This window comes from Lycorma delicatula, chromosome 11, assembly GCF_047948215.1.
Source record: "Lycorma delicatula isolate Av1 chromosome 11, ASM4794821v1, whole genome shotgun sequence".
In the NCBI taxonomy this organism is placed as follows: domain Eukaryota; kingdom Metazoa; phylum Arthropoda; class Insecta; order Hemiptera; family Fulgoridae; genus Lycorma; species Lycorma delicatula.
Genome location: NC_134465.1, coordinates 62555900 through 62582746, shown reverse-complemented (window position 1 = coordinate 62582746; position 26847 = coordinate 62555900). Strand labels below are relative to the sequence as shown.

At 30.7% G+C, this 26847-nt stretch overlaps 1 protein-coding gene across 4 annotated transcripts in view; it reads left to right on the top strand.

Moving 5' to 3' along the window:
• The first annotated feature begins 10946 nt into the window (after positions 1-10946).
• Positions 10947-26847, top strand: part of LOC142332331 (putative helicase mov-10-B.1) — a 78298-nt gene continuing 62397 nt past the window's right edge. For all 4 annotated transcript variants that reach the window (XM_075378710.1, XM_075378706.1, XM_075378708.1 and 1 more), the window contains exons 1-4: positions 10947-11177; positions 16086-16232; positions 20950-21188; positions 25144-25277. In XM_075378710.1, coding sequence (XP_075234825.1) covers positions 16105-16232; positions 20950-21188; positions 25144-25277 — 501 coding nt within the window. In that variant the 5' untranslated portion in view covers positions 10947-11177; positions 16086-16104. The remainder of the gene's footprint in view (positions 11178-16085; positions 16233-20949; positions 21189-25143; positions 25278-26847) is intronic.

Genomic DNA, 26847 nt, shown 5'->3' with positions numbered 1-26847 from the left:
TTCTGAATAGCCCTTGTATAATAATGAAGTAAAAGGATTATTAATCTCCCTCTTCTTTAGTGAATATCTTGAATTCGCAACTTCACCCTCCTTGGAGGGGTGGTGAGGAAATAATAATGGATATTTCTAATAAGATATTAGAAATATCTTATTAGATATATTATATATAGATATATATTAGATATATTATATATTAGATATATATATATATTAGATATTAATATCATCGAAGCTGGGAATTCGGTCTATGGCTTAAAACCATCCCTGGGATAACACGAATGTATACTCCAAATTTGAAAGCAATCAATCTGTCGATTGGTTTTCGTGTAATTCGAGGACAGACATACTTTATATACGAGTATATCTATTGAAAAATATCTTGGGACCGGATCACCAAGATGAAAAATTATTTATTAAACGTATAAATAATCCGTTATGGTATTGTACTTCTCATTTGGGCCTCTAAATTCTCATGCTCTTTCTTAGGGCAAACGCGCACTATTCGGCAGCGGCCTCATTACGTACGGCTGAACAAGTAGTCTGTAAGGTAGTGGTCGCGCCTCGGCGGTCAGGTCTTAAGGTGGATGTCACTGAGATAACTGAAGTTGTGTGTTTATCTAATCGCTTGAAACGGCAAAAATAGTATTGGGTGCATCCAATTTTATGCAGTCGTTTTTCAAAAGGCATGTTTTATAATTTTTTTTTTTGATAAGCCTCAACATTAAAAAAAATGTCAATTTCACAAGAATTTTGATGATTTATTAAATACAATTGTGGACAAATAAGAGATATCAATACATCTGTTCATAGGAAATGAAGAAAACTACTTGTAACGTTAACGTAATTTTATTTTTCACAAACTATTAAAATATTAATTTATAATATTATTATTACAGAAAGACAAAGATTATTGTATTACAATAATAATAATGCAAAAATTACAATTTTTCAAAATCGCGTTGCAATTTTGTTGCATTAGCATTTTTCTGAAGATTTAGTAAAACATATAACTAAAGGTGTCTTGTGTTTCTGAAGATGACGTTGATGAAATAAGAAACTGCTATATTGATTTACCTTGACTATAGTATGAATTTGAGGGAGTACTTTGATTATTATCGTATTAGCTTGCATATCCATGCGGAAAAGGTATGTCTGACACATTAGGCGTACCAGTCTCGAGTTGAGGATCTCCCAGAACTTGCATAAAGTGAAGTTTTACGTACAATTTAAGTAAGATGTGTAGGAACTTTTTTCAATTCGCTGAATAAGGATAAGATGAAAATCTATTTTAGTCATTCAATAATTATTTATCATGTTTGATTTTAGCTTCTGAAGATCTTCTCAACATTTGTACTAGTCCTGTTTCGTCACGGCTTCATTTTTCTTTTGCAAGCTCTCGTGTCTCGTAAAGTCTTGTTAGATTGGATTCCGAGTTGTCTGAATTTTCTTGCTCTCGGTATTAGTCGGAGGACTGATGGAATTTAAGAACGATAACATCTTGAAAGAGATGTAAGTTGTATTTTTCTCGTAACAGCAGAACCACTCTTGTCCACATAACCTTCTTTTTTCTCTACTAAAAAGACTCCTTAATATTCTTCCATTTCCTCTGTAAATTCATGCCTGAAACAAAGGAAATGCCTACATAAACATCACTTTGTCGTAAAAAAAAAACAGCAGATGTTAAAACAATGAGATATAGTAAACCATTATTATATAACTGGTAGGCCTCTTTCTTTTTCCTGTTTAGCCTCCGGTAATTAACTTTCAGATAATACTTCAGAGGATGATATGTATGAGTGTAAATGAAGTGTATCTTGTACAGTCTCAATTCGACCATACCTGAGATGTGTGGTTAATTGAAACCCAACCACTAAATAACACCGGCATCCATGATCTAGTATTAAAATCCGTGTAAAAATAAGTGACTTTACTAGGTCTTGAACATTAGAACTCTCGACTACCAAATCAGCTGATTTGGGAAGATACGTTCACCACTAAAGGAAGCCGGTGGGTTATAATTGGTAGGCCTATAAATTACAAAAGCATTGATTTTAAATTTAATATACGTTTAAAAATAAATTAACATCTTTGAAATTTTTTTTATTTTCCATGTGGTTAAAATAATATGATAAAATACATATTCTCTCATTTTCAGGAATCTAGCATCAGGAAATTCATTCGTTAATTTGCACAATGCTTTTTGGCGTGGCGAGAAAACCATTAAGGAAATTGTTAGAAGAATTTGTTCTGCGATTTGGTCTAATTTAAAAAAGTAATGTTTACAAGAACCTACAGAAGTGGAACGGTTTCGAACAGTTTGAATCTTCAGATAATTTTCCTAACTGTTTTGCCTCATTAGATGGGAAGCGCATACGAATTGTGAAACCACCTAATAGTGCGACGGTTTAAGTATAAGAAATAATTTTCCTTCGTATTTATGGCCATTGTTGACGCTAACTATAAATTTCCTTTTGTAGATGTACATGCTATGGAAAATATGTGCCGATTTTACAATATTTGAACAGTGAAGTTTGTATAAAAAAAAATTCTAATTAACCAAGCCGATCTTCCTGAAGACAGGGGAATTTATAATGTAAACCAAACACCTTTGCCCTATGTATTTATCGCAGTTGATGAATTTTCTCACGTAGAATTATGTGACCATACGCAGGCAATCGACTTGATGATGTAGATAAACAATTTTAACTATCCCCTAATCAGAGCTAGATGTTTCGTTGAGTACAAGTTTGGGTTAATGACGAATAAATAAAGAATTTTTCACATACCATTAAATGTAGATTTCGCTGTAGATATTGTAAAAGCGGTATGTATTTTAAATAATTATGTTAGAAGTCGGGATGGCATACAATTTTGGGATACTCTATATGGATATTCTACATTAGGAGGACAATTGGTACAGACTCAACATCAGAGGCGTACATGTTATTCGAACTGCAGAAACCTATTTGCCCGTTACTTTGAAAATGAAGGTGGTGTTGGGTGGAAAAATAGATTTATATTACCTATTAAAAATTATAATAATGTAAATTTATAAAAAAAATTACAAAAATATATTTGATTACATATAAAAAATTATTCTTTAAAAAAGCTTTTATTTAACTAATATTAATATTAACATTAATAAAAAAAGGAAACAAATTAGAAAAACCCTCTAAAAAGTAAAAAAATAAGAATTAAATCAAATTGAGAATTTTAAACAAAAAAATATAATATATTAACAAATATAAAAAGGCACTGAAAAGTAAAAAATAAATTATATAAATATCTACTAAATAACCAATAAATAAATGTAATAATTATTACATTTTTAAATTAAAAGTAATGAAAATATTTAGTTAAATAATAGCGTGACACAGTTTTTGTAATTTATTGCAAACAACACAGTATTTATTTTTACAACAATTAATCTTCATTTTCAATAACGACGCGAGAAGGCGGAAAGGTCTGCTGGAACCTCTCCAGTTGAGACTGACTAGCTACAAGTAACAATCTGGGAAAATGCACCCACTCGCTTTTTTTATACGTGTTCTCACATAGTTGAAGTTCATCTTCGAATTCTGCTTGTAATCTAAGCCAAATTGAACGCACTCTTTCCGCTAAAATTTCATTTTAATTAATTATGAATTTTTATTTAATGAATTCATCATAATTACGATTACTATTATAATAACGATAATAATTAATAATTTTTCAGATTACCGTCAAAATATAATAACTTTGTGCAAGATTTCTAAATTTAATTTTTATTTTTATTCTTATTAACTCTTAATGGTCATCTCGGTGCAAATTTGAACCATCAAAGAATTAAAAATTGAGTTATTTTATTACAGATTAATAAAGTATATATACATATACTAAACAGCCTCATTAAACAAAAAATATATTTTAAAATACAGCAAATATCTATAAATACTTATTCGAAAAGATTGTTATAAAAACTGCGCCACGTTTTTATTTAACTAAATATTTTCATTTAGTTAAATAAAAATTTAATTTTAAAATTTAATAATTATTACATTTATTTATTGGTTATGTAGTAGATATTTATATAATTTATTTCTTACTTTTCAGTGCATTTTTATATTTGTTAATTTATTATATTTTTTTGTTTAAAATTCTCAATTTGATTTAATTCTTATTTTTTACTTTTTAGAGGTTGTTCTAATTTGTTTCCTTTTTTTATTAATGTTAATATTAATATTAGTTAAATAAAAGCTTTTTTAAAAAATAATTTTTTATATGGAATCAAATAAATTTTTGTATTTTTTTAAGACTAAAAAAAAGTAAAAATATTTATTTTTACATATCGAAGTTACATACGTGTACCAAATTTCAATCATTTTCATACGATAGTTCATAAGAAATGAAAATTTTCAACTAAATGCATGAATTTAGCGTAGGGGAGTGCGTGGGGGTGGGTCATATCAAATTTCGACACCGTAGTGTTGTATTGTCATCAAAGTTACATACGTGTACCAAATTTCATTGATTTTCATACGATAGATCAAAAGATATAGCAGTTGCAAGATTTGATTATATCGTAACTAAAGCAAGTTAAAAAAATAATAGCTTATAAAAATAAAGTTTTATGAAAATAAAAAATTTTATTCATTCAATTTCATTTTTCCACCTTCGTGTAGAACATTCTCTGTTGCTAAAAACCATTGTAATTTCTTCCCACAATTTTTAAAAAAATTTTTGTGGGAATATTCATCGGAAGACAGATCTCATAAACTTGGTCTTTCTTTAAGTTCAGAAATTAATTTTTCTGTTCGAAATCAATTTCCGACATTATATTAATATTTTTAAAAAAGATACAAAAAGATTCGGATTTGAAAAATATACGTTTGCAATTTTTTGAGAAGCTACGCACTAAAATTACAATTTTATACAATTTTGCTTACGTTTGCACAAAACTGAACAGGTCGCTGTCTGATCGCATACCGGCCGTCTGACATACATGTTGTCCCATTATAATTAATACGAATTTTGGCTGCGAGATTTCAGTTGATCGTGGCGGTTAGAACATCAATAATCCTCTGGCCGCAGCGGCCAATTGGTCGTACCAGCCATGTGCGCATTCATTCATACGAGTTCAATACAAATTGGCCGCTTGCGGCCAGCTGCTTTCCTGGCCGCAGCCGTGTAAGTGCGCATTTTCCCTAAGTAAGGAGCATGAGAATTTAGCGGCCCGAATGAGCTGAGCAGCACCATAACAGATTATTTATTATTTACTCTTTTTAATAGATAATTTTTCATCTTAATACAGCCTATGACACTCCGGATTACATAATGAAGCTAATGTTAACATTTGGTACTGATTAGCTTAGGGGTTCTTCAGATTTTTGATAACATACAAACAAACGTTTCCTCTTCATATAATAAAGAGATTGCTTGCAAAAGTTAATTTTGAGTTGTTTTCATTTAATTTTTCCTTTTTTTCATAATTATCTTGTTAAAGCATATCACACAACAGCTCTAATCTGTCTTTTTAAATTTCCTTACGTTCCCGTGCTTTTCTATTATAAAATATTTTGTTCATTATAAATTTAAATCTATGGTTAACGTTGGCAGATTTTCTTTCCTGCATGAATATTTTTCTCCGACGGGGAGTCTTACTCTTTAAGACTTTGGAGGTTGGCGACTCCACGGCCCCAGCTTCCTCTTTATAGAAGAAGAACTACAAATCTGACATTTGCATATTGCAGGTGTAATTTTCCATCATTTAAATCATTATTAACCTCAGGACAATTATCGTCATCAGACAAAGCTGATCTAGATCTTTTCACAAGACTAATATTGATGGTTTTTTCAGATAGACCACCAACCATCACGGGGTTTTTCTGTGGAATACTAATTTTGGTCCCACGAATACCGAGGAAATACAGGACCACCTCTGCAGAGCCCATGCATACACAGGCTAGAGCTAAATACAACTGGGTTCGCACAGGTGCCCAGAGGACATCATTCAAGGTTCACTACGTAGAGCCATTTACCAAATGGCAAATAGTTTCCACCTTGGGTTACGGTTGCGTTTCCTAAGATGTCGCAACACCACCGAGTGTAAGTATAAGCGTAAATTGTGTAGGATGTTGCTGTGTAAGAATATATATTGTAATTTGTGTAGTGTTCTTCTTGGTGTACTGAATATGTCCAGCAGCTCTGTGTGTAGTGGGAAGAAAAGCTGCCGAGGCTGGGGCCGAATTCAAAATTTGCAATCACAGTTTAAAATATTTTACCTTTCTTCAAGGTTGAATTTAGAAAAACATAAAAATTGTTTTTAAATATTCATATGAAGATTACATACATCAAAAATCAAGTTGTTACCTTCATTTATTACCGGGAAATTAAAAAAATAGTAAATACTTTCGTTATTCAAAGTTTTAAGTCGATACGATTTAGGGGTGAGAGAGGAAAAGAACAGTTTTTATTCCAAATCTCGAATACCCGTTGACCAAAATGATGAAATTTTTCTGTATGCATCTAAGCTGTGGCCTGATTTTTGACTCCATCGGTCAAGGGGCATCACGGTATCCATATTTCCTTCACCTCCGTAAATTAAGAACACTGTAAAAATCGATTTCTGTTTATATTTCATAATTGATTTTGATCGATTTTAAGTAAAAAAATATTCATTAATGTTTAAATTCCCCATCCTGTATTGAAAAAAAAAAAATGTCATAAGTGAAGCCCGGAAAGTTACGTAACCTTTTTTTATCTAAATGAGTTAATACTCATTTATTAAAATTTGACTGGTTATTTATATTGAAATTTTGTATTTATTTGTTTCATATAAAAATAAACTTATCTAATTGAAAGAACTTTTTTTATCCTGGAGAAGTTTCTTGCATTTAACGTTTGTTATATGGTGCGTAAGGTCTAGTACTAGTTTTTCCTTTACTCTCCCTCCCAAATACATTACTATAATTTTTATTTATGTGATCGTTTTTTTGAAATGAGTGTAATACTCATTTTTATCATAAATATTTTTATGAAAAAAATTCTTTATTCTCTTTAATTTGTATTGTGTTAAAAATCGTTTTTCTACAAATTTTGATGATTTGTCATAACGTTGTCGAATTCGCTAGTTTGTTTAACGGAAAAAATTGTCTACTATCCATAAATGTAATATAATGTCTCAAATATGGTACCACCAGCTGATATGTTAATTTATTAAATGTATTTTAACTTCCTAAGATTGCTGTTAAATATTTATTGTAGATTTTCTCGTTTATAATTGATAAATTTACACAATTTTTTTTTTTGGAAAATTTTACGCATCCTGTCTAAATAATTCATCTCGTAAAAAGAACCACTAGTAAAATAAAAAAATCACCGATTTTTAATATTTTGAAATAATCATGGCCTACACAAAATTTTAACTTCGGGTTCCAGTTATATAAGTTACGGACAACTTCATACAATAATTGAACAGTAATCGGGAAATTCTTTTTTCGCCGTCGGAAAAAGCAAAAAGATTACCTTCTCATATTTTTATTTGATTTTAAAAACAACAAAAAATTACTCTTTTGCATCTTTCTTTTTATTATTTTTTTCCATCGTTTATTTACAGTCGTATTAACGATAATAGTCATTAGCGACTTGAACAAATAAACACAAAACAAAGTTAAACAAACAATTAAAACAATAAACACAAATTAGAACAAGAGTAATAATAACCCACCGGTTTGATCTACTGGTGAACGCGTCTTCCCAAATCAGTTGCTTTGGAAGTCGAGAGTTCCATCGTTCAAGTCCTAGAAAAGTCAGTTATTTTTACACGGATTTGAATAGTAGATCGTGGATACCGGTGTTCTTTGGTGGTTGGGTTTCAATTAACCACACATCTCAGGAATGGTCGAACTGAGACTGTACAAGACTACACTTCATTTATACTCATACATAACATCCTCTGAAGTATTATCTGAAAGGTAATTACCGGAGGCTAAACAGGAAAAAGAAAGGTCTTAAAAGAACAAGAATAATAAATATTGGAACATAACCACTAGTCTATTTTTACTGCACACACAGTATTTTGTAAGGAATCTCACGTAAGCAAAACCGCTAAATTAAGTTCTTCATCCTATTACCACAGAGAAATCTAAACAACCTTTTTGTGTATTTTTTTCGGTTGTGTAAACCCTTCACAACTGAACCCAGGTTTAATTGGTCTCGAATAGACTCGAACATTGGACAATCTATGAGTAAGTGGTTTACGGACGGTTTACGAGGTGTGTGAGAAAAGTAATGAGACTGACTTTTTACTTACCAAAATTTTTATTTTTTGCAAACAACAATATTATCCCCTTCAAAATAGTTCCCTTGGGCAGCTATACACCGGCGGAGTCGTTGTTCCCACTCCTGGTAGCAGCGCTGGTAGGGCTTTTAACTAGTCGGTCACAGTCTTTTGAATGTTCGCCAGAGTTCCAAAATGACGTCATTTTAAGACACGTTTCAATTTCGGGAAATGGAAAAAGTCACAAGGACTCAAATCAGGTGAATAGGGGATTTGAGGAACCGTAGGAATGCGTTTTGAGGTAAAAAATTCCGTGATGGAAATGGCCGTGTGACACGGGGAATTGTCATGGTGAAGCATCCACTTGTCTGCAATGTCTGGTCTCACGCGAATCACTCTTTTCCTGAGCCTTTCAAGGACACCTTTGTATAACACTTGATTGACAGTTTGTCCTGGAGGAACAAATTCTTTATCCACGATACTCCTACTGTCAAAAAAGAAAATCGGCATGATTTTGATCTTTGATTTGCTCATTCGACATTTTTTTCGGTCGAGGAGATGACGGAGTGTGCCACTCTTCGCTATGCCGCTTTGTTTCAGGATCATTCACAAATATCCAGGATTCATCGTGATCACACGATTGAAGAATTCTTGGTCATTGTCAATCCTCTCAAGAAGATCCACGCACACGTTTCTTCGATTGTCCTGTTCCGTTGTGAGGTTTTTCGGCACCAATTTCGCAGTCCAAATCGTCTGTCAAAATTTGATGTACGGTGAAAGTGTTTAAATTTAACTGTTTACTCATCATCTTTATTGTTAAACGACGGTCTGATTTCACAAGAACCCTCACGCGCTCGACGTTTTCGTCAGAATTTGAAGTTGAAGTTCTCCCTGAGCGAGGTTGATCTTCAGCGTGTTCTCGGCCTTCCGAAAATGATTTGTGCCAGCGGAAAACTTGTGCTCTTGATAAGCAATGTTCCCCATAAGTCTGTTTCAACTTTTCAAAGGTCACACTCGCCGATTCCCCAAGTTTAACACAAAAGTTGATTGCACAATGTTGCTCTAAATTCCGATGCTCCATTTTCGTAACACACAACAAAAACACAACTTCGCTGATGGCACTGTCAAAAATAATGTGTTGAACGGTGTTGAAACTCGTACTGAGCATGTGAAAGGGATGAACTAACTGGTCTAGCACAAACCGGTAGACACAGCGTTGCTAGATCGCTCGCAGTGATACTAATCTTATTACTTTTCTCACACCCCTCGTACATTGCACGCCTCATAGTTCTGCTGAGGAGAGCCAAGTAGATGGGCGTGGGCTAGCTTTGTTTGTCCAATCTTCAGCCGAAAAAAAGAAAAAATAATACCTTTAAAATTAAAAGGTATTACCTTTTTATTTTTTTTTATTTGTTTAACCTCCGAGACCACCGTTAGGTATTGCTTCAGAGGATGAAATGAATGAATTTGTAGCATGTGTGAAAATGCCATGCCTAGCCGGGATTCGAATCTGTGACCTCCGGATGAAAGGCCGAGACACTACCACTCACGCCACGGAGGCCGGCTAAAGATATTACCTATTATTAAAAAAAATTTTTTTTTATTATTAAAAAATGTATTATTGTTCATTTTCTATTTTTTCCTATATGAAGCCGGGCTTCTCCAAATTACAGGCCCTGGACATTTTTCATATTTGTCTATTAATTAATTTGGCCCTGCTATGAATACTTAATGGTAAAATAAAACCTAGGCCAGATGTAAAGTTGAAAAAAATTAATGCGCAGTTATTCACAAGAAGACCGACTTTTCTTTATTTTATTTCGTTTCCTTTTGAAAAAGTATCGACTCATTGTAATATAAAATTTTCCAAAAAAAACTTTGATCCATAAAAAATAGTTACAAGTTGAAAAAATCACTACAATAAAAAAAACTAGTTTCAACTTTCTCACCATTGTGAATCGCTGCATTAAGTGCGTATGCAAAATACATGATCAACATAACCTCAATTTTTCTTTACCTTAAATTGAGCATAACTCAAGAACGACTCGACCAATCTTCATCAAATTTTCACATGCATAAATTCAGATACACTACTACAACATATCTGAATTTTAATGTAGTTGATCAAGTAGTTATGGAGATTTTTTCAATTCACAACATTTTACACGAAGGCCTACATATATATGAAAACCCGATTTTAAGTAAATGGTATTTTCGTACTCTACCTCAAAACGTAAAGAAAATTCATTTTCGTACCCCACTCCTGCCGTGCAACCGAAAGTAATACTGTACTTTCCTTCGACAAGTCGTAAAAGAATTCTACGTAAAAGTACTAAGTATTTTTTATTTCTCCCATAAAGCAGTACTGGAACGGCGTTCCAGCGCCACTGCACTTCTGTTTATGATTCATGTCAAATCTCTTCCAACCGTTACGGGGAAACAAGAAGCTTAAAAAAAGGGAGTAATTATTTGTAATTTTTATGAGTTTTCTTCAAATAAATTGCAGTTTAAAATAATTACGCAATATAGAAAAATATAAATTTTAAGTTTTCTTAACTTGTAATAATAATACTTAAGATAACAGCTCTTGAAAAACGAACATTCTTTTTTCTGATTAATACTGTAATCTTTACATAACAAAACTTTATGCTTACACTAATAAAAGTAATTAATTTCTGAGCGAATTAAATTCGATGTAATTCTTTAATCAATTATGGTTTGTTTGGTCTACGTTTTATTGTATAGCGATGTGTCAGCATTAATATTCGATAACATTTTAAATAAAATTACCATCAACTAAGTTTACATTTTCTGCTTATAACGAAGTAATTCTTTTTTTCTGATTTTAACGTGATTTTTTAGGGAAGATTTTCAACTTTAAAACGTAAGGATTTTTTTGTGTTATTCAGCAGGTAACAGGGTAAGAAACTCGATCTTTATTTATTAATTTTTTTTTTTAATTTTAACTTAATCTTATTTGTTTTTATTATTAATAACTTTACTTACTAGATAGTTTTCTAAACTTATTCTGAACTTTTGATATTAATTAGCTTAATTTAAAATGCCCTTCTGCCTCACGCCGTCCTGAATCTACATTAATTTTCATTGTTTTCTTTCTTTTCTTCATATTTTATATTGACTGCAAAACTTTTAGGTTTTAGAGTTGTTTTTAAATAATTATTTGTTTATTGTTTTAATTTTTTCGTAATTCTGTAATTATAACATTCACAACTCCACTCTGTATTTTTCAGTTTCCTCATGTTCCTATTTTTCCTTGTATAAAATATTTCGCTCAATATAAATTTAGATCTATGATTTACGCTTGCAGATATCTTTTCTACATGAAAATTTCTGTCAAAGTACAGTTTTCCTAGTGTGTAGCAGGTGTTAAATATTTTTTGGTACTTGTCGGTTAGCGTGAAGCGTAAACCACGTAACACGATATCAACATAACCTTTTCTTTTTCTTTTTTTTGTCTAACCTCCGGAACCACCGTAATGTATTACTTCAGAGGATGATATGTATGAAGCTAAATGAATTGTAGTCTTGTAGAGTCTCAGGTCGACCATTCCTGAGATGTGTGGTTAATTGAAATCCAACCACTAAAGAACGCCGGTATCCGCGATCTAATATTCAAATTTATATTAAACTAAATGTGTTTTCTAGGATTTGAACCCTAGTACTCTCAACTTTGAAATTATCAACATAATTATTATTTTTTTTTTATTCCCTTCCCCTGAGCTGGACCTATAGCTAAGTACAACTCAGCCCAGGGGAGTGTCCTTTAACTCTAACTGGCCTTTCCGCCCACCAGCTGTTCCGGCAAAGCAGGTCGGCTCGCCGGTTGGATCTTTTTTATTGTGCCAGACTCTAACCCTCAGTGAGGAGACTCCGGATCCAGCAATGCTGCAATCTTTATCCCCACGCCGAAGACCGGGTCTCGGTCTTGTCTGTGCCTTATGCCTCAAATGAGAGGTCCCCAAGAGAATCTCCAGCGGGACTCTGGTCTTAACTCCCCCCTATTGGATGTCGGTTCTGAAGATCGTCATTATAATAGTGAACTGTCATAGCTGGGGACTCGTACACGTTATGTACGAGTCCCCAGCTGATCATCGGAGCTGGCACACCACCATGGTGTGCCAGCCCTTGGACAGCCTCAGCTGTGAGGATTGGTACGTCTTGTACCAATCCTCACAGCTGAGGCTGTCCAAGGCCTCCCGCTAGAAGCCCCATCTCCGCTCCTCATCATCCTTAGCTCGAAGCATCATCCGGTGCTAGGTTATCAAGCCTTTTCTTTTTCCTGTTTAGCCTCTGGGAATTACCGTTTAGGTATTACTTCAGAGGATGAATTGTGTGAGTGTAAATGAAGTGTAGTCTAATACAGTCTCAGTTCAACCATTCCTGAGATGTGTGGTTAATTGAAATCCAACCTTGGTGGTTGGATTTCAATTAACCACCAACATCTATAAAATAAACAAAAGATCAAACCGGTAAGCTGACCTGCCGTGCCGAACGTACAGCCGGTGGGCGGAGAGGCGAGCTAGAGTTAAAGAGACTCTTCTGGTTCGAGTCAAACTTGAATGTAGATCCCGTTCCAGAGGAGTAGGTGGGCAAGATGTTAAAAAAAAAAAAAGGTTATGTTGATATGTCATAACCCGTCGGGTTGGTCTAGTGGTGAACGCATCTTCCCAAATCAGCTGATATGGAAGTCGAGAGTTCCAGCGTTCAAGTCCTAGTTAAGGCACTTACTTCTATACGGTTAAACAAACAATTAAAACAATAAACACAAATTAGAACAAGAGTAATAATAACCCACCGGTTTGGTCTAATGGTGAACGCGTCTTCCCAAATCAGTTGCTTTGGAAGTCGAGAGTTCCATCGTTCAAGTCCTAGAAAAGTCAGTTATTTTTACACGGATTTGAATTCTAGATTGTGGATACCGGTGTTCTTTGGTGGTTGGGTTTCAATTAACCACACATCTCAGGAATGGTCGAACTGAGACTGTACTAGACTACACTTCATTTATACTCATGCATATCATCCTCTGAAGTATTATCTGATCGATAATTACCGGAGGATAAACAGGAAAACAAAAGTTTGAACAATATATGTTATTCCACCAGAAATGATAACCTGTTCACACTTTCCAACATTCAGTCTTCACGTTACATCAACGGTCCTATGACCGATGGACAGTTTTAGCATAGAAGCGCCTAGTCCACGCTGCATTTAATCCACTCCAGTACTAATTGACTAATTATTCAACCATCCCTTTTCTTGTATTCGTGCGACAATACCGGATGGAAAGTTTTCATCTTCCAGTAAATTTATTCTTCTTTTTTTTTAATTTCTGTGGGTAATTTTTTCCCTGATGAAAGTACTGTCAGCATCATCGAGTAACACGTTTTCTCGTAACAGGCACTTCGTATCTGAACACTCCTTCACTGCTCTTACTATTTCAATTGTTGATGGCATTTCAAAGTCATCGATGTCTTGTCCGCATTCCTGATTTGATATAGTGGAAAATTATTCTTTTTTCGTAAATTTATGATATATCTTTGAAAGTTTGTCAATTTATCTTCATATTCTTCTGGTAGTATGCTTCTAGCTGCTTTGCTATTGTTGCCCTTCGAACAGAAAAACTATGTCCGCAAAAAAAATCCGCGTATCCAGTTGACTAGCTTTAAATTCATCCCTACCGATATTTAATTCATCAGCGATTTACAGGGCTAGCATTTGGCTAAATTAATCATGTACAATTATCACTACAATCACGTTTTATCTAGATACGGTTACGAAAACATAAAACTACTAATGACAGATACATTCGTTATTATTCGATTATGCAGAAGAGTGGATATACTATATTTTTTTTTGAAAGCGATGTTCCAAAATACTTAAATGAAAAAGAATCAAATGTTTACGCATCTAGTAAATACTATATAGGTTGTTTAAAAGATGAAATGGAGGATCCGATCTATAAATTTTTTAGGTTAAGAGCGAAAATGTATTCAATACTTTGGGGGAGAAATGAATATTATTTAAAACAAAACAAAAAGAACATAAAACAGCCAAAGGGATTAAAAAAGGTTCTCTTATATTTAATATCGATCATAGTTTCAACGTTTTAGATCGTGAAATGTATAAAGATTTTTTGTTTAATAAAATGTCACATATTCCATATCAAAATCATTACGTAATTTTGAACATCAAATTTAGTCGCTTGAACAATGTAAAAAAGCTCCTCTCCGTGTGATAATAAAAAATTCGTACTGGAAAACAATATAGACCACTACCCTACGGTCATGAAAAGTTCGAGGAATGTATGGTGAAGAAAAGAAAGTGACGTAATCTTCCGCGTTTAGATAACGTCAATACACTTGCTTGAGGTCATTAGGAGTATAGATTTCATCTTGTATGTTATCTAAGAACGTACCGGTAATTTAATCGTGTTTATTAATTATATGAAAAAAAAATTAGTCTACATCCATTTTATTACCAAGATTGATTTCTCTAATTAGTTAATTTTTTTAATAAACGTTAGTTTAGTTTCGTGGTGATTAATTGTTCAACCTACTGTATATTTATGTAAACGGACCGTTTAAAACCAAAATCTGTAAACGTTAAGATAAACTGGAAAGCCAAAACTACATACATCATCTAGTAAAATCAAGAAAAGAAAACTTCTTTGATACAGATTTGTGATTGGATTATTATGCCTTGATCAGAAACACTGGAAGATCTGATTAAAAAATCGTTCAAGAAATGTAGTATTGCGAAAGCTAGCGGTGAAAGTGAGGTTGGTTATTTAAGGTTAAGTAATTACGAAGATAATTGCAATTTTACAGATATCAGAAACTTCAGCACTGACAACAGTAATTAAGATACCTACCTTAATAATTTTAGATAAAAAAATGTTACGTGAAAGGATAATTTTTTGTTTCTTCCAAAAAGCTGGAACGGTGTTCTGGCACTAGTGCTCCTGGTGTTGATAAAATTATGTGAAAATAGTATCAACATTGATTGAGATTATGTTAAATAAAAATTGTATTTATACAAGTATCTAGTTGATTTGAAAGCCATATGTAACCATTTAATTTAGTGATTTTTCTGACATACAATTTTTAATATTTTCCATAACTATATATTGCTGATAAAAGAATTAAGATTTTACTGCACACCTCTAAAATTCATTGATCAAAGAATCAATAAATTTTAGTTTTAAGGAAATAACAGTACTGGACAATATTGTGTATCTATATTATTATTATTAAATTTTTAAGAAATACTGAAATGTAATAATAATAATTAACAAAGTTAATAAATTCCAGAAAAAAAGGAATTAATTAAATCTGAAAAAGAAGTAATCAAAAATTGTTTAATATTGTGTTTGAAACTTAAAATCTATGTCTTATATAATGTAACATATACATTGCAACTGGTAAATGAATCTATCATCTCTGTGTTTGTGTGCACGCACTCACTTATATGAAAAGAAAATGGTTTAACATATACCTTCCAGTTTATATAAAAAAGGTTTTGAATTTATGGTTGATCTGAGTTATAAAATCGTAGAGATAAAAATTTATCATAAAAATCATTGCTTTATGTAAAACTTGATAATTATCATAATCAAATAATCATTCATCATTATATTGATTATAAATTGGAAAACCTTTTTACATAAATAGTTACGTTCATATTAAATTGAACAAATGTGATAATTTATATGAAAAGTTTTGTCAGTATCACAAAATTAATATTTCATATTATATTATATTTCAATATAATTAAGTCTTATGCTTTATTTATTTAATTTATTTTACAGTATAAATCAGTGAAATTAAATGGAAATGGATACAGAAAATTTCAAATATTTTTGTACAGTTTGTAATGACTATTTTCCACATGAGTCATTATCTATTCACAATGAAACTGAACGGCATGTATTAGTAGAAACATTTTACAGCAATAGGTAAGTTAATTGTTTGAGAAGGCACAATAGTGTAAATGGTAAGAAAAGGATACGAGTAAATGATATGGCAGCGAGAAGAAATTCTTTTTTCTTAATTTAAACAAATAATTTTTGTGTTGCCAAATTTAAAGTAGCCAAATGGTGGTACATAAATTTAAAAATAAAATAATAAATAAATAAAGATACAGAAGATAAATTACTATTACTTACTGATTTTTGTAATTTCGTAAAAATAGAAGTAAATAAAAAGAATAAAATAAATTTTAATATTTAATAGATTTTTACACTTAGGTTTTGAAAATAATGTTTCCAAAATGTGGTCTTGAGCATAGTCAGAAATTTGAACTGTTTGATAGCATGCTTCATGGAAGTATTATGTTAACGTTCCTTTAGAAAATTTTTTTTTTAAATTGATCAATTATTGGATAAAAATTAAACATTGTCACACATGATTTAAAGATCAAATACAACTACACTAATAAAATATGAAACAAAAATTATTATCTGAATAAAATAAAATCATTTAAGAAAAGAAACCTATGAATCATTGATAAATAAAATAATGTAAACAATCAGTTAGGTTATATACATGTTTTTTTTTTACGTTTTTAATGATCTTTAAACTCTTGAAGAAAGAGTTTATTATTTATTTTCAATAATAATTTTTTTTTAAAGATATTTGTAAATGTTTGATAGCTTAACTCTGATGGTGGATTGTTCCTCATGCTAAATGTATCATGTAAATGACTTGTTAAACATTACCATTTGGTACAAAGGTATCCATGAAGCATATGCACAAACTCAGTATCCCTTGAAGTTTAAAAGAATCGTTTAAATTTGGATTAAAGGATTCATCCAAATCACCAGATTAAGCTCATTATCACCAGGTGATGATAACACAGAAGTGTTTTTGGCCAGAAAAAACTAACCAAAAAATAATTTTTATTTGGAGAATGCATCTTTTAATGAATACTAATACAAAATTACAAATTAAAAATATTCTTGTTTTGTTTCATTTTAATAATAGATCTTTTTAATAAGGACTAATGCTAAAATCTTTTGTAGTGTGAATATGTATATATTATTTTATATTTTATATATATATATATATATATATTAACAAATAATAATAATAAACCTCACAACATAATTCAAGACACATGAACCATGTTATTCATAACTAAAGAAAGATTATTATAAAAAAAATTCTATAGTAATTAAAAAATGGAATCATGAGTACTCTTAAAAAAAGATAATTAGAAGCAATTATCCATAAACCTCTGGGTGTGAGCTAGACATTGAGTGGTAGTAGAGTGCACATAAATCAGGCCTATATTACCATTTTATAACTGATATGCCATATCTTATTAACTTTTTCTTAAAATCTGTAAAATGCATTTATATAAAACACCATATAAAATGCATTTATACACTCTTAAAATGCACTACTCTTACACTCTTATCTCCAACTCTAACTTTTATCTGGTAAAACTTTAATGTGAATTAATTCATTAAAAACTTATTTTTTTATTTTCTATAACTAATTTGAAGTGTGCACTATATATTAATAACATGCATGTAGTAGTAATCTGTTCAACTTTTCTTTCTTTTTCTGTTTAGCCTCCAGACCACCGATCGTGGATCGGTGGCTCTTTAGCCTCAGATCATGGATACTGGTTTTGTTTGGTGGTTGGGTTAGGAATGGTCGATCTGAGACTGTACAAGACTATACTTTATTTACATTCATAGATATCATCCTTTGAAGTAATACCTAATAACAGTGGTTCCAGAGGCTAAACAGAAAAAAGAAAGAAGGTCGACCACTTCTGAGATGTGTGGTTAATTGAAACCTGAAACCCAACCATGAAAGAACATTAGTATCCACGATATCATATCCATATAAAAGTAACTGCTTTTACTAGAATTTGAATCTTAGAATGCTCAACTTCAAAACTAGCTGATTTGTAATGAGTTCGCCACTAGACCAACCTGGTGGAATAGTATTCTGTTCAACTAGTGAATAATAAGCCTCCCATGGTCCAATGAGATGAGGATGATGTGAATGACATATAAATGTAGTGTAGTGTTATACAGACTCAGTCTGACCATTCCTAACCCACTGGATTGGTCTGGTGGTGAACGCATCTCCCCAAATCAGCTGATTTGGAAGTTGAGAGTTCCAGCGTTCAAATCTTAGTAAAGTCAGTAATTTTTATATGGATTTGAATACTAGATCATGGACACCAGAGTTCTTTGGTGGTTGGATTTCAATTAACCGCACAACTCAGGAATGGTTGAACTGAGACTGTACAAGACTACACTTCATTTATACTTATACATATCATCCTCATTCATCCTCTGAAGTATTATCTGAAAGGTAATTACCAGAGGCTAAACAAGATGCCGACCATTCCTGAGACATGTGATTAATTGAACCCCAACCACCAAAGTACACTGATATCCAGATGATATGTATGACATGTAAATGAAGTGTAGTCTTGTACAGTCTCAGGTTGACCATTCTTGAGACGTTTGATTAATTGAACCCCAACCACCAAAGTACACTGGTGTCATTATTCAAATCCATATAAAAGTAACTAACTTTTACTAGGATTTGAACCTCAGAACAAAAGACTTTGAAAATCAGATGTTTAACAACTGACTTGCAATGACAAGTTAACCACTAGACCAGCCCAGTGGGCTGAAAAGTTATTTAACAGTGTTTTTTAAACTGTATGATTTTTATTTGACTATGATTATTATTAATTGAGTCAACAGAAAGCCTTGAAATTTTCTATTAGCATACTTAATATACAAGAAGTATTTAGAATAATTAAACATGCATTTTATTTAAGCATTTGAAGTATTAAGGTGTTTATTTTCTACTGTTCTAATTAATTTTAATTCCTTGTAATAAAAAGTTATGAAAAGTTTAAAATTAAAATACAATTATTTTTTAAACAATTAAAAAAATACTCCTGTAATTTAATTTATGTATATATATTTAACTGTTATAATTTTTAATTTTAGACTCATATAGATAGTTAATGATGTGCTTACCATCACTCAATTTAGGATAACTTATTTTTGAATGATTAAATCCTGGTTCATCATTGTCTAGTGGCTTTACGGGATTTTTAATGAGTCCCAGTTTTAAGTGAAGTGATGGCAGTATGATTTTACTGCTCTCAATTAATGATAAATGTTTTAGATTTTTTTCACCAGCCACAAAGTTCTGCGCAATGGCCAGTCTACTTGGTAATGACTTTTGTATCACAACTATCTCAAAGACAAAGAAAACAACAGTATTTTGTAAACCCACCTAGTTGATCAAGAAGTAACACAACAACTTTCAGATATGTGGCAAACTTGCCACATATCTTTTTGTATTTTATTGCTTTTAATATTGATAGTTTCATACATATCCATAGTTTCATACGTTTCTTTTATGTCGACTGCAAGAACTAATGGAATGAATGGCTGTTCATTACCATTACAGAATAAAACTGCTTTCATGCTAACCTTAAAAGAGTCAATAAAAAGATGCCATTCTTCTGACATTTGCTAAATTCCAAGTTCTTTCATCAGGCCATTGACATCAGTACAAACGCACTATGAATTTTTCATAGTAAAATAAGTTGAAAGATTTTTATTTCGTGTTCTAAACGTAGTAACTTTTGTGTTTTTCTGGTAAAAGATTCAGCTGTTGCAGTCTAGACCCCCAGAAGTTTGATAACTTTAAATCGTAAACCAAATCATAAGTTTATGTTGAATTTTAAAGGAGGAGATTTGTCGTCAGATACATAAAGAAATTCATTATCAGCTTCATTTTCAGATTTTAAAAATATTTTCAGCAACCATGTTTTATACTCATAATCTTGCTTTCTATATAATTTTTCATCATTTTATCACATCTTGAATGTAAAAATATTACTTATGAAAGTTTCTTTGATTTGACTTTTTGATATTTGTATAAAGAACTAAAGAACACTGGCAAAGAAAACGTTTTAGCCACATAAGTAAAAATTTGTATTTATTAATTCTGTTAACCTTCTTGATACTTTAGGGAACACACATAGAAAGTAATTAGTTTTTTTTTATATCAGGTTTAATAGTAATCACAATTAATATAAATTATTACATTTTTCTTTTTTTTTATAAATAAAATCATACTTTTCGTAACTTTTAAATAATGTTTTAGGTTAAATTTACATTAAAATGTTACCAGAGAATTATTTATAACATTACTGAGTACATATTAATATAATTTTAAGGCATCTTAATTATAAAATGATAATCTTAACCTGATTATTTCTGTTCTTTATGAAGTTCTTGCAATCCTGAGATGAAAAGCTTTTTTTGTTTTATTATATGAATAGTATTTTACCTTGTACAAGTAATGATAATATTTTCACAAAACCAGTTGGTTTATTTAGTTAAATAATAAATAGCATTTTTCATCGCAAATTAACCTTGTTGATTTTTTGTGTTCCCCTCTCCACAGCAACTGATATACTAAAATTTTTTGATGAAAAGTTGCATGTTTTAAGTGAAAAAGTTTAAAAATATAAATTTATTACCAGGTTTTACGAGAGTTAAAAAAAAATTATTATAAAAAAATTCCTTTTTCTATTTATCATATTTTTGAGAACTTATATTAATGTTATTTTTAGTTTATTAGTAATATATCTTATGTTGTTCTTTTTATTTTTTATAGGAAGTTATTTAATGTCATTAATACAGATCATCCAATTAGAGTAACCCCAGATGATTTCAATTTTGAGGATATTGCAATAAAAGTAAATTTAAATCAGGAAAAAACTGTTAAATTTAATATTTGTAACATAAGCAACAGCTCAGTGACATTATTAGATATCTTTGGGCTAACCAATGAAAAGCATGTACAAATAGTTAACATAAAAAAGCCAACAAAACCAGTTGTAATTCTTAAGGGTGGTGAGTTTTTATATTATATAAAATGTAACCTGCTTTTAATTATTTAAATTTTATAGCATTTCATATTGTGAATAATTCTTAAAATATTTATTTGTATCTAATGTATTTTCCTAAATTAAATTGTTGATGTTTAAAAGTTTGATATAGAACTAGGAAGAGTTTTTCTGAAAATTGATTGATTGCTTGATAATGGCTAGAAAATTTATTTATTTAGCGTATGGCACCAAAACACAACAGCAATTACAGTAAAAAATTACAAACAAACATTTAAAAAATTAATATAAGCTACTGATTCTGGAGTTGTCATCAGGAAATCTTCAGGATTTCCTTCATAAACCATCTTAGAGCAAACTTCTGTGATGTTTTTAACAGTTTGATTTTCACCACACTCACAAAGGGGCACGGTGCTTTACCCCATTTATACAGGAGATAATTTATATAGGAAATAGTACCTACCATGCTGAGTTCATATTCTGTTTAGCATTGATCATGTCTTACATGGGAAGTCAAAACCTGGCAGCTTTCGAGAAATACATGGGATTTGGTTATTCTGCTTTGTGGTCCAATGGTTAGAAAAAATTTAAGTTGAAAACTTCTAACCAGATTTTTTTAAACAGTATTGGTCTTAGATATACTGGGTAGTTGTGTTAGCCATGGTGATATTTTTTAATATATAAATATTTCACTGAATGAAATTCTGATGAGGTTATTTTGATGTTGGTATAAAGTGGTGTGATTGTTTCCCTGGTCAGAAATGCAGTATGAAGAACATTTACCATTGTGATAAAACTAGGTTAATTTTCAGATTACTGCCATAAAAATATTTAGACGAACATAAATAAATAAATATGACATAATTTAATATAATATATATACTATATTTCTTGAAATTTATGTTAATTTTTAATTTAATTTTTTTTTGAATTGGCAATTTCTGTCAAAAGCAGTTTAAAATGTGGTGATAGTTTTTTTTATGTTCTCATTTATATGAATTTGTACCTTTTTAAAGTACAAACCTGGCAAAGTGGACAATTTTTTTTTTTCAATTGTTTCTACTTCAAAAAGATTTTGCTGTATATCCATATAAAGCAAAATTCAATATTGGTCTACTAAATTTTAATTGACATAATTTAATACTGTATGTATCAAAAAATAAAGTTTTATTAGAAAAGAATCTTCAACATAATTTTTATGGTGACTCCTTAACTCGGTCAAATCAGATTTCTTTCCTCTTAAGTTACGGATATTTCACATGATTCATGAATAATATTTGCACAGTTGAATGGCATTAGTAGATTCTGACCTAAATTTAAATTAAATTGAATTGGCTTATTTAAATTGGTGAATTTATTTTATTATAAATTATTTTGTTATATGGATTTCTTAATACATAGACGGATGATATTTTTAAAAAACATAAAAGTTAAATTAATAGCAGCATGACTCATTAGTTATCAAAAATTCCTTCTTAAAATAGAATTTTAAGAAATATGACATCATGCTTGAAAAATTAACAAATGTTTTCTATACAAAGAGCATTACATTTGTATAGGTTTATATAGGTATATGTTTGTATATTATCAAGTCCGTGTGAGTACACATACTCACACAGACTTGATAATTCGGAGAAATAGTGGTGGAGTTAGATCGGTGAGACCATCGGAAAGTGTCAGTTTTATGTTGGATTTTGACGTGGTTGTTTTATTGCAGTGAGTATGGTAAGAAAACTGATCAGGATACAGAATACAGAATATGAGAATTTAACGTCAAAGGTCCATTAAAATATTTCATGGATTTATCAGAAGATTGCTTAGCCGTTGACTTTTTTTTTTAAATAACATTAAAAAATATTATTATTGAAAATGTAACATGTTATAATGACAAATTATGTTTAAAATTATAATTAAAATTAATTTTGGATTGGCCAATTTTTTAGTATTATAAGCATTAATAAGATATTTTGTTAAGTTCTGTTGTGTACAAGTTACATAATAGTGGTTCTACGAACTCAAGTAGACTAGTTATGGAAGCACCGAGTCAAGTGTGTTCATTGTCATTTTTCTTTATTTTTATAAGTAATGAGTATTATTCATCGCTGTTAGTAATATTTTTTGATTTAAGTTATTGTAATTTTTTTTGTTAAACCCAAGAGAGAAGCAGAAGCCACTTAGTCCTAGTACATTGTTTCGAAAATCTCAACAGCAGGAAGTTTATTTTTTGTTTATTAAAAGTTTTTTCTTTAAAAATTATAAAATTTTATTTTTGTGTACAAGTTAAATTTGATGTTTTATCAGAAGCTCACACATTGTAAGTGGAAGGATTATCGTGAAAGAAAGAATCAGAACATATGCCTCCTCTTGCAATGAATTGTAGCATCACTTTATTTTAAGTTTATTGCATAAAACTGAGATGTGAGTTTTCTATTCTGTGAGGAAATCAAGAGATTTTTTTATAAATTTAAATGTTTGAAGATTCCTAAGAGAATAATGCAGTTCTTCCGTTTTAGTATTGCAGTGAGCTTGAATGTTGGGTCTGAATATTTGCTGAATTTAATTCAAATCAGATAATGTTTCATTTCAGTCATTTTAAAGACAGAAATAAAACTTGTCTTCCTTTTCTTATGGCTGTAGAAGTTGTGTATAAATCTTATTTTTTTCATATTTAGTTTGCCTGCATGGATACCACTACGCATTCAGTTTTTAATTTGAAATTATTTTTTCCCTACATTCCTACAGTTGCATATATGTTGAGTAACTGATATGTGTAGATGACTGATCATTCGTATTCTCTGGATAAAAAGACATCTACCCTCAACTGATTTGTAAGTTTATTAAATCAAAGAATGAATGATCTCTTCATTTATCAAAAATGTAATGACCGGTTTAGACATGCAAAGTGTTTGTCTTCATTAAGTCATATCTGCCCTGCATTTATTAAAATAGCAGAACACCACAATTTTTTCCTTTATTTAAAATTTTCTCATTCTATGTCAATCAGTAGATGTAGATTGTTGAGGAAGCACAATGTTCATCAATCTATCACCATCCTCTCTCTGGTTACACTGCATTTATGCATCCTGTATTTTGTATTCCTTTATAGTATTAAGTTTTCAGTTGTTTCTAGTTGAATGATGAATTACTTACGTGACAAACATAAATAGTTTTATAGCCATGTTTTGTTCTTTAAATAATAATATGCAAGATGTTATAAATCCGGAGCTATTATTTATGTTATGTTAGGAGCTATGTTATTTATGTTAATAAATAAATTATTCATTATTAAACAATTATGAAAATTTATTAAAAAATATCACATTAGATTATAAGATGTGTAGTTATGAGAGATGGAGAAACCAAAGCACAGTCATTGTAGTATGTGGGAAAAATCATTGTACCATTATTAGAAAAATCAAAATCTGTATAGTTGGTTCAAATTCAAGATCATGGTTTTACTGTTTCTCTAAAAGGATATTGTTTCATGTTAAGTTCATCTTGCTAGGTTAAACTAGTGGTTTCTTTTTTATGGTAATGTAACATTTGAGTGAAGCAACAAAAAAATGTAGCTGAGTTATAGCCAAAAATTTACAGATATCGCATGTAAATGCTACAAACATGCTTGAGTACAAGTTGATTTTCAGTAAATTGTTAACAAAATGCATTCGTACTGTTATTCCTCAGATTTTCTATTTTCTAGATTTTGTTGCTGTTGTACTGTTAAAAAGAAAAAAAATGATCTCAGAGGTTGCCAGTTCCAAACAGTACATGAAATAAAAAATACTTCACTGTCGGATCTACTCATTAGTCCACCAACGGGATTTCAGTATCCATTAGGTGTTCCAGCTGAGGGATTTTTATTTTAATTTCTGTTGCACAGATATGCTAAATTAATTATGTAAGTTAATAATTATGTAAGTTAATAGAATTGATGTATTTAAAATTCTGATTATTATTTATAGGTAAATTGAACAATTCCTTTAATGCTGGTGTTATCATTAATGATTATGGATTCTTTGAAGTTCCTATTGCCTTTACTTATAGTTCATCTACCGACAAAAGTGAACCAAAAATATCAAATTTTGTTCTTATATTGGTAAGTTTTTATTTGTTGTTTGGTCATTGATTTTAATAGACTTAAATAAAAAATAATTATTCTCCCAGAAAAATGTTTGGAACTTTTAAACAGGTCTTAATTGTTAAGTATTCATAAGTCCATATTTTGTTTGTAAGTTATGTTTATAATTAATATTTGAACTGGATAATATATAAATTATCCTAATCAATTTTGGTCCTAATCAATTAAGTTTGAGAATAAATTTTAATCCCCTAGGACAATACAGTATTCCTTGAACCTTAAACCAATGACAACCTTGGACTGAGGTTGTTCTGTCATAGGGCAACCAGTTGCATTAGCTGATAGAGAACAACTGAAGGTTATCATCCTTTTCCTTTATCCTTTTATTTTCTTTATTCTTTTGTGGTGGGTAAGATGAGAATTGTCTCTCTTAGGCAGTAGGACTACTACTGCCTATTTTTTCTTGTGTTTTTTTAAGGGGTTCAGAGATGAAGGATTGTTCCGTATCTAGTGGATGGCGTTTACACAAAAAAAAGTAGTAGTTAGGTAAGACCAGGGTCAGTCCTAGGCGGTAGGCAAGTTAGGCAACTGCCTTCGGTGGCAAAATTTAGGTGTGACAAAACTTCCTGAACTAGGCTGAAAAAAATAAACATAACCCAAAAAAATATATTTTGATTACTTGAATCTAGAAAATAATATTATCTACTATTTATTAGTGCAATAATAATATTATTGTACTAGTTTTAGATAGATTTCATAAGAAGCTACCTGTTGTAATGGGTACCATGATTTGACTTCTGGAAAATATTTCGACATATCTTCGTGTTTCACATCTCTCAGACCCCAAAAACCACCATCAGTTCAAAAGTTTATATATATATATATATATATATATATATACATTTCACCTTCTTGTGGACATGATAACTGCCGTAATTTTGTAATTTTACGCCAATCACTTTAAAATTTTTCTCTAAAAATAACTCACCCCAAAATCTTGGTCGAGTTCGTTAATGGCCAAAATCGAACCATCAGGGTGAAAATGGGTGGGCTGGCTTTTTTGAAAAAAAAATATATTGCTGAAACTTTCTTATTAAGTAAAATATTGATTTTATTTAAAGTTCCTACTGTTCTTTAGATAGGGCCTAAAACTTATCTAAGTAAAGCTTTTTGATATCACCAACCATTGGCCCAGGAGGTAGAAAGAATGGATTTTGAAGAAAAAAATTATACTTACCTTAATAGGGACAGTATCGAATCAGTTTAAAGTGGTCGTTAGTCTTGTAAACATTACCTAAAACGTTTGCTTGAAACAATTTTTGATATGACCAATCCTTACAGCAAGGGATGACCAAACTGTTACTGGAATTGTAAGATGGAGCTTGTCACATGCTAAACATGTGAATCTTTTTTTCACATGCAACCATTGTCGTATTAAGTAAATTTGAAGTTTATCTTAACATTATCTTAACAGGTGAACATTTCTTTTATCCCTGACTTAGCACTGGTAAAATCTACCTTCGTCTTTCAGCGTGACGAAGGGATTTTTTTTTATTGTTTTAAAAGTATGTTTAAATTATCGCTGAAA